The 14,479-nt window shown below is 44.1% G+C and overlaps 1 protein-coding gene across 1 annotated transcript; it reads left to right on the top strand.

Annotated features, from left to right (window-relative positions):
* The first annotated feature begins 21 nt into the window (after positions 1–21).
* Positions 22–13,107, top strand: SPMIP5 (sperm microtubule inner protein 5). Its single transcript, XM_028730140.2, has 6 exons — positions 22–269; positions 1,221–1,291; positions 3,050–3,271; positions 7,294–7,480; positions 8,949–9,046; positions 9,822–13,107. Exons 2-6 carry the CDS (start codon positions 1,234–1,236, stop codon positions 9,989–9,991), a joined length of 735 nt encoding a protein of 244 aa, XP_028585973.1. The 5' UTR covers positions 22–269; positions 1,221–1,233; the 3' UTR covers positions 9,992–13,107.
* The last annotated feature ends 1,372 nt before the right edge of the window (positions 13,108–14,479 follow it).

Raw genomic sequence — 14,479 nt, 5'->3', positions numbered from 1 at the left:
GAAGGCCTCTTGTACAGATGATCCTAGTCCTGTGCATCACAGCTACGCTCCGGAAGCCTCTCTGTTCCCTGCACGTGTTGTAAAGGTCGTGTGGATGAGGTCACAATGCCATGGGAGGGACGGGGCACTGTAGCTTGAGCTCTCTTGTAAAGGGTCGCAAGGAAGCAGCCAGCTTGGGGGATGGTATTGCTCGCAGAGCTTGTAATGGTAAAAGGCCCAGTCCCGGCTTCCTGAGCGAATTGTTCATTTGGGGGATCTCTCCTGTACAGGTCAGCCTTTCCAGGACTGCTGCATTTTCTTCTCTTTCTTGTCAGTAGCTGACCATTGTTTGCTGCCTCTCTCGCTACACCCTTTGTCTTTAGCCCTCATGCGTCTTCATTTGTTATTGCCAATCTCAATACTGTTATTTTCGTCGTCGTCCCCCGCCTGTCTCCTTTGTGCTTTGAGGACATGAAACATTGCAGCAGCAGGAGCCAGTGGCGCTAGTAAGGTAATGCAAGGCTGCTGGATCCTTTTCGCAGGATATGTTCCTGTGGCAGCCAGGAACATAAATAGCTTTAAAAATGATTACACAATTTCATTGCTATCGCTATCAACAGCATAGGAACAGCCTATCAAATCCCCAAATGAGACCTTCATGTTCAGAGGCACTGTATCCCTGATCACCAAATACTCGGGAGAAACCAGAAGGCAAGCTTGGGTCTAACTCGCAGCTTGTGAGCTTCCCAGAGGCTGGTTGCTGTTTGTAACAGAATAATAGGCCCTTGTTCTCATTTGGAAAATGCAAATGCAGCAATCCCAACAAGCCCCATTGAACTCCATATTCTTACTGACTGGGCAAGTGCAGGATAACTAGAGTTGCACTGGAAATGAAGTCTAAAGAGTTCTGAGTCTGCTTGGATTACTTGCTGGCCATAGTTTGTTCATGTGCAGAGAGGTGGTGGTTCTTTCCTAATGTTTTAACACAGAGAAATGGATGACTGCTCATAGCAGGGGTGGCTCCCTTGCGGTCCTCTAGCTGCTGCCAAGTTATAGTTTCCACCAGCCCCAGGCAGCATGGCTGATGGGTAGGTCTGGGAACTGTACTTCTGCAACCTCTAACTTAAAGGTTCTGACAACCTGAAACACCAATATTTTTTGATTGGGATAATTCTTGAACAACAGGCTTATTAATATCAGAGTCTAGATTCAGTTGAAAGTCTTTAACTTTCTTTCATCAGAGTTTGAAAAAGCATGGAACCATTTCAGCGACAAGTAGATGAGTGCAACCCTTTGATACCAGGATATACAGGTAAAAAAACTGAGAGTCTTGGCCTGAGCTTTGTTCCCATTTCTCAGCTGATAACTCGGCAGAGAGCAAAATAACATGCTAAAAGGGGCAGCCAAATAATCACAGCTTTTCACATCGGCTCCCACTTTGTTTTGATGCACTTTGTACTCAATATAGCAGTAATAAACAGGATTATGATTTTAGTAGCCTCTTAAAGCTATCTATTTGCTATTGTATGCTGTGAGGCAGGCACAGGCAACCTTCGGCCCTCCAGATGTTTTGGACAACAATTCCCACCATCCCTGACCACCGGTCCTGTTAGCTAGGGATCATGGGAGTTGTAGGCCAAAACATCTGGAGGGCCAAACGTTGCCTATGCCTGCTGTGAGGATTGACCCAGCACCCTAGTCTTGCCTGATGAATGAGGGAAAACACCTTTCAATCTCAGGCTCTCTCCCTTGGGTTGCTGGGCTACAACTCCCATCATCCCTGACCACTGACTTCCATCACTAGCAGAGTGATAGGATGAGCCCCAAATGCAGAACAGTATTATTGGTTAAATAGGTCCCTCCATAAGGCTGCTGAGTCTAGAGTCTACAACTACCTAACTGCACCACAGATTTCATGCTCCACTCCCTACATTATACTGAGACACCAAAACACAAGCACATACCTAGCTCTCTTTCTGAAGATCTGGATAGCAATTTTATACTGGCAAATTAGGCTCTCTTCTGCACTCAGTATTTTTTAGAGTGTGTTACCTGCAGGGTGTGTGTGTGTGTGTGTGTGTGTGTGTGTGAGAGAGAGAGAGAGAGAGAGAGAGAGAGAGAGAGAGAGAAGTATGTTGCTGCAGAAATGCCTCTGAGTGATAATGAGAACTAGAATGTTGATATGAATTCTCTGAATTCTCAGGGTACAACTTTGAGGGTGGTGGTAGTACTTTGATTCCATAACTAATTTATTGAAAATTCTTATTATGAATTCTGCTGAGTTACCTGACATTACCTGACATTCTGCTGACTGACATTATACAATACCTTAAATAAAAATTAAAAAAACAGAAAGCATAACTAAATAAAATAGGCAGCTACAGTGGGCACACCTGCAAAATCTTGCTAATACATGCTCTATTCTAACATTTTTTATTAATAATCTACAAATGACACTGGCTGTTTTGGCAAACTAAATGTTGAGACTCAGACATCTGCTAAATTTCTAGTTGCTTGGGTATAAATCTCAGTGGTTGGTTGTGTGACAGCAGGCTTTGAAATGCTAGGAGGGTGACAGAAAGCTGATGTTCACTTTCTTGTGAAGAATTCCAACACTCATACCTACCCTCTGACTAGAAGCCTGGGAATCAACAGCACCCAGTTTTGCAGGCATCAGACACTAAATCAGTATGCACGGCAGCTGCAAAACTTTGTGTCTGGAAACACCCAAATTTCATATTGTGCAAATTAATCAAATGGCAACAAATGTCACAGTGACAAGCTGGCGATGGGCAGGTAAGGATGATCACTCTGAAAGGGGCTGGAGCTGAAAGCCCATGTATGTGACCCACCAGATCATCCTTTTGACACATTTACTATGAATGCAACAGAATGTTAAGTTGGCTCCCACCATGGACTGTACGAAACCTGTATACACAAATAATGAGTAAACAGTGGGATTATCCTTATGATAGTCCTGGGGCTGCAGCCGCACACAAGAAGTTTTGTTGAAGGAAAGCCTAGACTAGGCTTCTTCATGATGGTTGTGAACTTCTGTTGCCCTTTCCAGGCTACATACCTTATAGATTCTACCGAATTGGAACTAGCTTCGGAAACGATTCTGTGTGGTGTGTGAATGCGTTTCGTGAGGCTACTCAGAGAAAATGTGACCAAATGGAAGAACTGAGGCTCACAGCGGCTACAGCACCCCAGCTGCCACCTCTTTGCTCGAATGAAGAAATAATAAACGTACTTGATGACTATAATAGCAAACACCATCCAAATGTGCTGGGTATAGTATGCCTCATATCTAATTAATTTGGGCTTAGGATTCCTAAAATACCTTCTCCCCCTTCATATCCCCAGCTGATCTGTGTTCTCTGCAGGAGAGGGCAGCCTGCAGGTATTGTCTTGCCAGGAGGCCTGTTCCACTATGATACAGTTATTGCAGATGCAGCTCTTGATCCCAAGTTTCTGCAGAGTAGCAGAGTCCATGTTGTTTTCACATCCACCCCATACCTTTAAAGAACATCATGGCTTTCTCCCAAAGAATCCTCAAAACTGTAGTTGACCCGTTACACCTACAATTCCCAGTGCCCTTAACAAACTACAGTTCCTAGGATTCTTTGAAGGGGAGCCATGCACTTTGAATGTGCTGTAAGCATATGGTGTGGAGAGGAGGTGGGTCAGAGACAAGCTACCACTCTAGAAAACTCATTGCACGTAGCACCCTTAGAGTCACCGTCATATGTGGCAGGCTTGAATATTTAAGGCCAGACTCAGGGGGGGGCGGGGGGTGGTTGCTGCAAGCTTGGTGGCTGGTTTGCTAGACTGAGTTAAAGTGTATGGTTCCCATTCAAGAGGAAGCCTCCTTTTTTCATGATGCTTGCCCTCTGAGGAGATACTGGGTTACAAAGGGAGCAGATGTCATGTTAGCAGTGAGCTAACTTAGGGCATGCAACTGAAAGGAAGAAAAAAAGGAAGAAAAAAGAAGCTTGGCTTGGCATGTTATGTACACATTGCTGATCTACAGGTGAAATTTAGTTCCAAATGAAACCTTCCACCCACCCTGATAAGCATACTTATCCACCATGTTTGCCTGCTTCAACATTTTCACGAACAGGCTCTGTTCAAGGTGCTATACAAGGCGCTGTGCAGTTTGGGACCAGGATTCCTAAAATACCTCCTCCCCCTTCATATTCCCAGCCGATCTGTGTTCTCTGCAGGAGAGGGCATCCTGCAGGCATTGTCTTGCCAGGAGGCCTATGCCATACAAAGTTGGTCTCTTCCACACCTGCCTTTTGGAAGTCTCACTGGCTACATATGAGACAGGCGCCATCTCTTCCATCTTCTTGTTGTCTGTTGAAGACTTTCACCTTTAACAAGCCTTCTAAGTCGAGATCTTTTTTATCCTAGTCTGTATCTGTGTTGGATTTGAAATTGTATTTATATATGTGTCAGAGCTGCCTCAGGTCCCAGCTCACAGAGGACCAACGCCAGTCCGTTGTTATATGAAATAGTCTTTATTGAAGTTCAGTTTCTCATTTACAGCCACGGCGTGCAGCTCTACGTCTTAAACCCTAGACCGCCGAAGCTCCGTCTGAGTCTCCTCCCCCCAGACACCAGTTTAAGACCCTAGCCTTGCTCCACCTCTTCCTCTGCTCCCTCCTCCTCTGGGTCCGCTTGTCCGCCGAGGTCTTGCCCTTCCTAGACTCTTCTGACGCTGAGTCCCCTGAGTCTTCCCCCTCCCTCCGGCGGGCTTTAGGACCTGGTTCCCAATCCGGGTTTTCTGCTGTCCCGCGCGCCTGTACATTTGAACTTGGCGCGCGCGCCCAGCCTGCCACCTTTCTCCTGACCGTTATACTGCTCCTGTCGCTGCTTCCCTCTTCGGGGATGCTAGCTGGGTCTGACTCCTCCTCCCTGCTTGCCGGAGGAGACGCTGACTCTGACCTATGGGGCTCTTCCCCCCCACTACGCTCTGGTGGGGAAGCTGGTCCTGATTTCCAGCTACTGCTTTGGGAGTCTCCGCTGGCCCCCTGCTTCTGGTGTGTTCCCCCTGGGACCCCCCTTGCCCTGGCCATCGGCGCCCCCTTCTGGGAATCTTCTGATTCACTGGAGAGGCTCATGGAATCTCTCGGGTCACTGTCATTCTGCCCTCCGCTGCCCTCAGATTCTTCCCCTTCGCTCTCCATTTCCTCTCTCCCCTGTGCCTCTGCTCCTGAGCCCCTGACAATATGTAACTTAAAAAACCCCACAAATACACACATACACAGAGTCTTGTGAAATTGCTTCACAATGCTTCATAAGAAATGCTTCATGACTGAAATTAATTAATTAATAACAACAGACCCAGGGCATCATCTTTAACCCTAACCTGAAACATGAGCACCACCGTTAATGCTTTAGTGATTCCATCTCTGTCTCTCAAAAGAAACCCACAAACTGGTGGTTGTGCCACTGATGTAACCTGACCTTAGATCAGGGCATGTTCCACTTGTGGCTATACCACTATACTGTTTTGTTCCTGTGCCTGACTAGCCCACATCCAGGTCTTGAAACAAACTTTCCTTCTTGACTCTGTTTCCTAACTCCCTCCAATGTGGTGTAACAGAGATAAGTCTGAGCTTTCAGCTTTCTGCCATAGGACAGATTTCCATCTTCATTCCTGTAACTTTGTAAGCAGTTTCAGTCGATTGAGCAGGGGAGTAAAAGTTCTGTTGGATGTCAGTCATCGCACACACAAAAAGCTGTCTGCGAATGTTTTCTCTTCTTTTCTTTTTAACAGAATGTGGAAACTTTTAGGCAGTTTTTCATTTTCTTTTAAAGCAAAACACTGACCTTTGTTCCTCTGCTGTCGTGCACAGATGACAAATTCTAGTAGCAAAAGCATTTTTGCTTTGCCATAGGGGGAGCTCCCGGCAGTGATCCACATGTGGCCTGAACGTTGCATGGGAAGGCAGAGGAGATCTTAAGTCTGTTTTGATGAATTGTGGTGGTTAAGGGGGTAATGACAGTTCCCTCTTTGAGAAAAGTACCAGTCACTTTCTCCAGGTCTTTTGAGAGAGAGAAACTCTATCTTTGCAACTAGCAGCACTAAACCATGACAAAGGGCTCTAAGAGCTTTGTTATTACAGATGAAGAGCAACAGAAATTGCTTTCTGTCTTGAGTTTTTTATCTACAGCTACATGGACCTGCCCCATGACCTCTAAAGCTCAGCTGGAGAAATAGAAAGGAAGCAATGTGCATTCTGAGTTATTTCTTCCAAAAGGGAGGCTTCAGACTTGTAGAAACCTAATATGCAAGTTCCATAAGACTTGCAACAAAATATTGCAGTGTGATTTACTCCCATTCAGGATGTTCCATTCCATTCACCTTCTCACCTGCTTTTCTGTCCCCCCACATTGACCACAGCAGTTGGTCAGCTGTCCATGGCCACTGAGCATGCTCAGTCTTCATTGGGCTGTTTGGGCCACCCCCCCACCCCCCCAAATTATGTTTGTACTTTTGCAAAATTTGGTCCTTCAAAGCCTCCTGACACCTTCATGTTGTACATGGGTCATGGTATTTTGGCTGTGCTTGAATAATTTAGATTGCTATTAGTATATATGATTATCTAGCAAATTTGCCATAACACAGACTGATACCCATGGTTTTACTTACTACCTAACACAGTGGAATTTGCTTTAGGCTCTACTCTTGCTGGAGTGCAGCCAGCACTGGGTGCCTCTACATACTGTAAATGGAGAACTAACAGTGCTTGCAACCTCTAGCTTTGAACCTTCCTTAGGACTTCTTCAGTGGTCTTCTCTCAGGATATTCGGATTCTTGATCCAACCCATGAGCTATATAAAACCGTTATTTCTCTTTCTCACTGATGGGAATTATATACAACTCTTTTCCACTTAGACCCTTCCTCTTGAAACTGGAATGTTTTAAAGAGCACCTGTCTTTCTTCCTGTAGTAAATTCTTTGCAGTGGTTGGCTGATGGTGCAGTAATACAAGGTTTCACAGATTTGAGGCTTGTCAGATCTACTTCATGTTTTTGTAGAACCCCAAGATCTAACCAACCAGATTCAGGTGGAAAAGACATGGTGCTAGTTAAAGAACATGGTGTTAATGCAATGGACCTCATTTGTGTTGTGCTCCTCACTCTGTGTAGGGTTATTTTTAGCATCAGTAAGCTTTCAATTAATGCCCCATTTCATCACTTTATATTTGGTCTTTGGTAAGTTCTACATAATTGCATACAGAGCTTGTGTTTCTTTATCTGTATTCCTTTGTGTTGTGTTTTGCCCATTTCATCACTTTGCAGGGCCTGTGGAAACAAAAAGGAGTCTACTTGAGCCACCTATTCCAGGCTGGACTGGCTTTGTGCCCAGGTCGAAGGTTACAGAGTTTGGTCACGGAGCTCGCTACCATGTGATGGCAGAAAATTGCTATCGAGATTTTCAGAACTCCTTGGACAGAGCCAAACAGGATCCTGCTACCAAGGAATCCATGTATGTTGGCATAAAGATCTTTCACTGAGCTATGCTGCAGCCGAGAAATCATGTGGATATAATATTACATAATGTTACTTATTCATCTATTCTCAACCATTGTGTTATTTTTATATCTTTTCCTCCTGTGATTTTATATTATTGTTAAACACCTTGATCATTTTGCATGAACAGCTGTTAGCATGTGTCAGGGGTTCAGGAGCAGAGGCGAGGGCAAGGGAGGAAACAGAGAGCGAGGGGGAGGAGTCCGAAGAAAGGATGAGTGATGACGACGACCCGAGATCTCCGAGTCTTTCCAGTGAATCGGAAGATTCACAGAAAGGAGTGCCAGTGGCCAGAGCAAAGGGGGGGCCTAGGGGGACACCCCAGGAGGAAGGGACCAGCGGGGGTTCAGAGGGCAGCAGTTGGAAATCAGGGCCAGCGTCCCCACCAGAGCGCAGTGGAGAGGAAGGACGTCAGGGATCGAGCCCTGGCAGCTCGCAGCAGGGAGGAGGGCATGAGTCAGGAGTGACCACACCCCCATCGGGGAGCGAAGAAACGGTCAAGCGGAAAGTGGAAGGCTGGGCGCGCACGCCAAGTTCAAATGCACGGGAAGGCGGCGCAGTAAGCAGCCCGGAAAGGGAGCCAGGTCCTAAAGCCCGACGCAAGGAGACAGGAGGGTCCGGGGGGGCAGCGTCAGAGGAGTCCCGGAGGGAGGAGACCACGGGGGGCAGAGGGACCCAGAGAAGGACGGTCAGGCGGAAAAGGTGGAGTAAGGCGAGGATATTAAGTTGGTGTACGAGGGGCGGAGATTCAGACGGAGCTTCGCCGGTCTAGCCATAAGACGTAGAGTTGCACGCAGCAGCTTGGAAATGGAAACTGTAACTCAATAAAGACTTTTATAAAGCGAACGCTGGCTAGCGTGATCCTCTGTGAGCTGGGATCGGAGAGCAGCTCTGACAGCATGATAAGACAAGATCTTTGTCACTGTGAATCCTACAAGACCTGTCTCTCAGGATGATGAGAAACTATCAGGGTGGAAATTGTTTAGGGGGTTTTGTTGGAGATGCTTAATTTGTGGTTATATTTTTGTAATTGTGTATAACTTTTGATGCTGTGAGTCACAACCTAGGCCATGTGATGAGTGGCAGGACTGGGGCCCCAGGCGCTCAGCAGGAGAGTCTTCCTGGGTAGCAGCAGCAGCAGCAGTTCTTATATGGCCAAAAGTGGGACATTCCAGGATCAAATCAGAAACCAGGATGGCTTCTCTAAATCAGGGATGCCCCTGGAAAATAGGGACACTTGGAGGGTCTGGACTTGTCTTAGCCATATAAAAACCAGAGACATTCTGCCTTCCCAGAAGCATTTGATAAGACTATCACATGCACTGTTTCAGTCATATGCAAAGTTGCACATAATATGTTGTTACAGTCAAGAAAGTTGGAGAATGGCAAGCACCAAAACATCATTTATTTTATTTATTTTGTAGGAAAGAGATCCCTGCAACCAAACTCAAAGAATCACGCCCATACCAGAGATTCTACAGGCCGGAAGGGATGATGCCCAAGTATACTGGGCATATTCCACGTAAGGCTTTAGGGTTGCATTATTTGAAACTGGCCATTTGCTATGGGCCTGTTCACAAGACCATGTTCACCTGTCTCAACTCTTGGACTGGAGAAGAAGAGAGTCAGCACCAAAAAAAAGCTGGTGCATGGTGATGAGAGGGGTATTGCTTGATTTGTTTTGGTCCTCAGAGGAAAAGGGTCTTTATGTGCCTTGCTTGGGCATGTGAGTTAAAATAACTCAGTCAAAGGTTATTATGCTTTCTACTATATCTTCATTGAGTTGATTGAACAGGTGTTCTGAAGCAGGGCACACAAGAGCCCCTTTGCCTCCAAGGAAGACCTTGTTAGTCTTGTAGAAGTCAGTTGGCCCATATCCTGTTATACTGGGCCCACCATCTGTTGATGATACTACACCACACTTTGACCACTATGATCAGCAGGGTATGCAAGGCTCCAGCAAAGCCATCTAGCAGAACATCGGTGTCTTCCTGCTTTCCAGGCCTTTCCAGAGCTCCTGGTTAAGAAAACTCCTTTCCCATAAAGTTCAGTTCAAAGTATATCGTGTTTATTGCCTCATGATCCCTGTGTGTGCGCACATGGGTTGTGCCCCCTCAAAATTGTGCACCCACGGTTATGGGCCCTGCTGCCTCCCACATTATCTCCCTGCAAGTACTCACCCAAGGATGGGAGCCCACCAATCTGAGCCTCTCCATAAACTGCAATGAACATTTAGACCCCTTGACTGTACTTGTCACATGGCTTTAGGCATTGAAATAGGCCTTTTTGTCTTGTAGATGAACGTTCTGGCATCGGAAAGACCTTTGGTAATGTGAGCAGAAGCTGTTCTGTCTGCAATCACCCGGAAGTGAGCTATGGCATTTATCTTGATAAGAAACGGAAGGCTGTAAAGTTTCAAGAACCGATCAAAGAAGAAAAGATCCCCTTAACTGCAGCAAACAATTAAAAATATACAGAAATACCTGAGATTATATGTGAATAATCCTATCATGTTGTTTGTTTAACCACTTGGTATGAAATAACATTATTTACATTTTAAAATATCAAGTTGTTAGACAGATGATTATGGTTTTGAAACTGACCTTAAAAAAATCTACAACAGTATTTCTGCCTAGAGCACATCTGGATCACAGCTGCAGCATCAGTTACTGCTCTAGCTGTTGACTTCACACCCTATATCTTATATATTTGAGCTGGCACAGAGATATTGAGACTGTGTGGAAGGTCATTCAGATGCTAAGATGCATAGTTTAAAACTCTTTGAACTAAAACATAGTAAGACGTTCAACTAGTTTCCTATCCTGGTATTGCCATGCAGCTGTCAGTTTCCCATAGTATGATAGCCTGTCCAGATGTGGGTGATGACTCAAGCCATGAGCTGCACATCTCTTGACTCAGTGCCACCATGGAGTTTGCCTGGTTTGACCTTTGCATCTGGAAGTGACATCAGTCACAGCTGTAGGTGGACTGCAGACTGAGCCAGAAAAGGAGCAGACAGTTTGCCTTGAGTAGGGCTACTGCTTACTGCTGCCTACAAAAGCGACTGAAAGGATCATAAGGCAGAGGACTGAGTGAATGACAGGATGCATCCTTCACAGGTTGACAGAAGTGGTGATTCAGGCCAGTTCAGTGGCCCACCACAAATATGTAAAGGGAAGGCTGTAGTTTATTTAGAGCTTTTGTACCCCACTCTTCAGCCAAAAAGTCACCCAGAGTGGCTAACATACAATCAGTTAGAACAAAACAATCCCTGCCTGCAGGTTTATAATTTCTCTATATAAAGAAAAGTGACACACAAGGAGAAAAGAACAGGGAAGGAAGATGAAAAAATAAAACTCAGGCACCAATTCTTAAGCAGCTGGCACAGTTCAGGTGTAGATGGTGCCTGATACAGCTGGTGTGGTAGAACACTTGTTTTGAATGCAGGGGAGTTTCTGGTTCAATCTCCAGCATCTCCAGCATCTCCAGATAAGGCTGACAAATACTCCTGCCTGAAATTATGGAGAGCTGCTACCAGTCAGTGCTTGGGAAATGCTGCGTTCTAACAACAGAAGGGGCAGCTAGTGACATTTGGGTTCCCTGCAACAATGGTACAAAGAAACAGGCATCTGAAAGAGTTGTTCCGGTGGGTTTCTGAGGCACATTTAGAATATGTAGATTTGCTTTCAGTGCATTTTTCAAAATTACCTTGGGGGAGTTTTTCAGATTTCCTATCGCAACTGAGGTACATTTATTTTCACCTTCTTTTTCGCTAGAGTATTCCTTTGCTTGCATCTGTTTAGTTAATGGAGCAGCCCCCCATTTATTTTATCTAAAATCTGAAGGAAACGTTTTGAGTTCAGCTCTCTTTAATCTGCCCCGTAATATCTGAAGTATCTGTGTGTATCTGCAGTACTTGATTTTGTAGGAGGTGGGTTTTCTTTTTTTAAAGAAATGTGTTAATTTAATTACACTGATTGTTGGTGTAGCAGTGTGTGTGAGGGTGTTATATAGTACCTTGTTGAGCATTTAAGTTCTAAATCTTTGACTTAATCTCTTAACCTTTAGACTTTGATTTTCTTCCTCAGCCTATAATTTGTACAGCCTGCCATCAGAAGAGGGAGGTAAATTAGACGGCATCTGCTATATTACAAATTATAATCATTAACATTACTTCCATTAGAAGCTAGCTCTTAAAATTCCTTCTTGGTGGAATAGTGCTACTCCAGTAAAGCCATGTATGTGGAAATGGCATAGGCCACCAAAGCAGCTGAACTAATAGGAAGAGATTATTCAGGTACACAGAAATAGCAATGGAATATCCCATCCTGGACTTTACCTCTTGAGGCTGAAAGCTTGGGGTTTTCAACATATGAACCTGCCCATTTGGTGGGGGCACTGGAGAGGGCCTCCCCAGTGGCTGCTCCCAAACTTTGGAACTCTCTAGTGCGGCTTGATTGGCTCCCTCTTTGTTTTCCTTCCACTGGCAGGAAGTTTTATTCCGGCAGGCCTTTGGGAACTGACTGCTTTTGAGGAAAGGGCTTTAAATGGTGCTGCTTTTAGTGCTTTTACTATCTGTAGTTTAATAGATTTAGTTGTTGTTGTTGTTGTTGTTTTTACATTGTTTTAATTCCATTATAGCTTAGTTACTTTTAAACTATTATCTTCTGTATTTTTTTTTAGCCTTCTGTGATTGTTTTAATTTTTGTAAACTGCCTTGAGTCCTGGTTCTGGGGGAAAGGTGGAGTGTAAATAAATAAAATAATGATAATACTTCTGAATCTTTTTTTTTTTTTTTTTTTTAAGAGAGAGAGATTGAAAGATTACAGATTTAGGGTTGCCTAGCTATCAGAAGGCTAATCCTAAAAGTATCTTCCATGTGCAGGAAAATATCAGACATTGGCTTTTGTAGCTTTGGATAGAGAAGGGCTGTACCGCAGTGGTAGAGAAGAAAATAACCTTATACTGCAAACAGCCCATTCAGATTTAAGTCTTCTGTGTGCGCCTTCAGCAAAGTAGCTTCCACATTTTCCCATTCCCCCAGTCCTGATATTCATTGCTATTCCACCACTTCCCATCTGCACTGGTGGGCAGAGCTTGAGTGCAGGTATCTGAGCTGTGTTTGTCTCCCCAGTCACCCCTTCACTCGGCTCTCCACTATATTTTTTCATGCTGGGCATTTCTATACCCGTGCACCTACACCTTTTGAAAAAAATGAAAACACCACCAGCCACCAAAATGTCTCCACAAATTGCCCACCCTCCCTGAAAAATACCTTACAATACAATGTAAATGAAATAAAGTTTAGTTGCATAGGAATACTTACAACATACCAGATTATCAATCTATACTAGGATGTTATCACACTGTGCCTTCTGTAACCACAGTGGCAATGTTTTCAGATGTTAATAGTGAAAGCTACATTTTGAAGTCTGAACTGTACTAATAAGCCTCACCAGCTTTTCAAATCAAATGCCTCTTAATTGATACAATGCTGATCAAATCTTGGAACATGTTCCCTTTTAACGTTCAAATCAAAAACTTTGCTGTGAATAACACAATATTAAAGTGAAGAAAGACCAATCTGCCTGGTACATATTTTGAACATGTTTTGTTGCAAATAGCATTCTAACAGATAGGGCTGATTATATGGTAAAGAGCATAATTTATATATCACAAGCAGTGGGGGCTTTTGTCACTGACATAGCTAAGGAATTTGACACCTTTACAAGAGAACAATACATGTCAACCAAAATATATACCAATTAGACCTCAATGAGACACTGAAATGAATGATGCAGGAACATGTTGTATTTACAAATAATATATGGTTAACAGCCACTTGCATTTTCAAACAACAAATCTTTTTATGTTATTTGGGGGGGTGGGAATAAGCATTTGGAAATGGTCACAAAAATATCTCCATTAGCACTGAAAGCTGCGGAAATGGACAGTAATTTGATGTTCATTTAACTTTGCATTTTATGTGATAGCTTTCCAAAGTGTTTGTTTAAACACTACTCAACAAAGTGAATGCTGTTGCACTTCATTATTAAAAGAGGACATTTGGTAACCCATAGTTAACGGTGAATACATTGATGTTAGGAGCAATTGCAGCAGAGGACTTAAATATGGGGCGGGAAGAGGAGGTTTTCTATGGAGGATCTGGAAATAGAGAGAAGAGAACACACTTTCGACCCCACTCTGCTCCCAGTGCTACCCATGTCCAAGAAATGTTTGTAAAATTATACACTTTGCAAAAGTGGCTACACCAAAGGTGAGACTGATGCTTGAAATCCACATAATGTCACCAGGTGTGTTTTTCTTTTTCTCCCAGGTTCTCCTGTGTTAACAAGTTACAATATAACCCTATACAGTGGTACCTCGGGTTAAGAATTTAATTTGTTCTGGAGGTCCGTTCTTAACCTGAAACTATTCTTAACCTGAGGTACCACTTCAGCTAATGGGGCTTCCCGCTGCTGCCGCACCCTGCCGCGCAATTTCTGTTCTCATCCTGAAGCAAAGTTCTTAACCCGAGGTACTATTTCTGGGTTAGCGGAGTCTGTAACCTGAAGTGTCTGTAACCTGAAGCATCTGTAACCCGAGGCACCACTGTACAGTACATGTCTACTCACAAATCTGCAGGACTTATTTCCAGACAAATCTGTGGGATTGCAGCCTTAAATGAGAAGCACAAATTTAGCTTTTTCCATGAAAATGTTTTGGTGGGGAAAGAAAGATCACCTATCAAATTTCTTCTTACTACAAGGGTAAAATAAAGGCATAGGAGCCAAGTTCATGAAAACTAGCAGCGCGAATAATGCTGGGTATTTTCTAAATATGAAATCCATTTCACTATTACAGAATAGGCAAATGTAACGCTTGCTTGAGTTTAAATGAATTAGCAAAGGCAAAAGATGTTTCACCTTCCTTAGGAGGAGTAAAAATGACTCTC

The sequence above is a fragment of the Podarcis muralis genome, chromosome 6 (genome assembly GCF_964188315.1).
Source record: "Podarcis muralis chromosome 6, rPodMur119.hap1.1, whole genome shotgun sequence".
NCBI classification, from domain to species: domain Eukaryota; kingdom Metazoa; phylum Chordata; class Lepidosauria; order Squamata; family Lacertidae; genus Podarcis; species Podarcis muralis.
The sequence above is the reverse complement of the archived record's forward strand: the minus strand, read 5'-3'. Positions and strand labels throughout refer to the sequence as shown.

Coding starts and splice junctions, on each gene's coding strand:
- SPMIP5 (XM_028730140.2), top strand. CDS start 1,234: ATGGAACCATTTCAGCGACAAGTAGATGAGTGCAACCCTTTGATACCA. Junction 3,272..7,293: donor ACACCATCCAAATGTGCTGG/GTATAGTATGCC, acceptor ATCACTTTGCAG/GGCCTGTGGAAACAAAAAGG. Junction 9,047..9,821: donor GTATACTGGGCATATTCCAC/GTAAGGCTTTAG, acceptor TTTGTCTTGTAG/ATGAACGTTCTGGCATCGGA.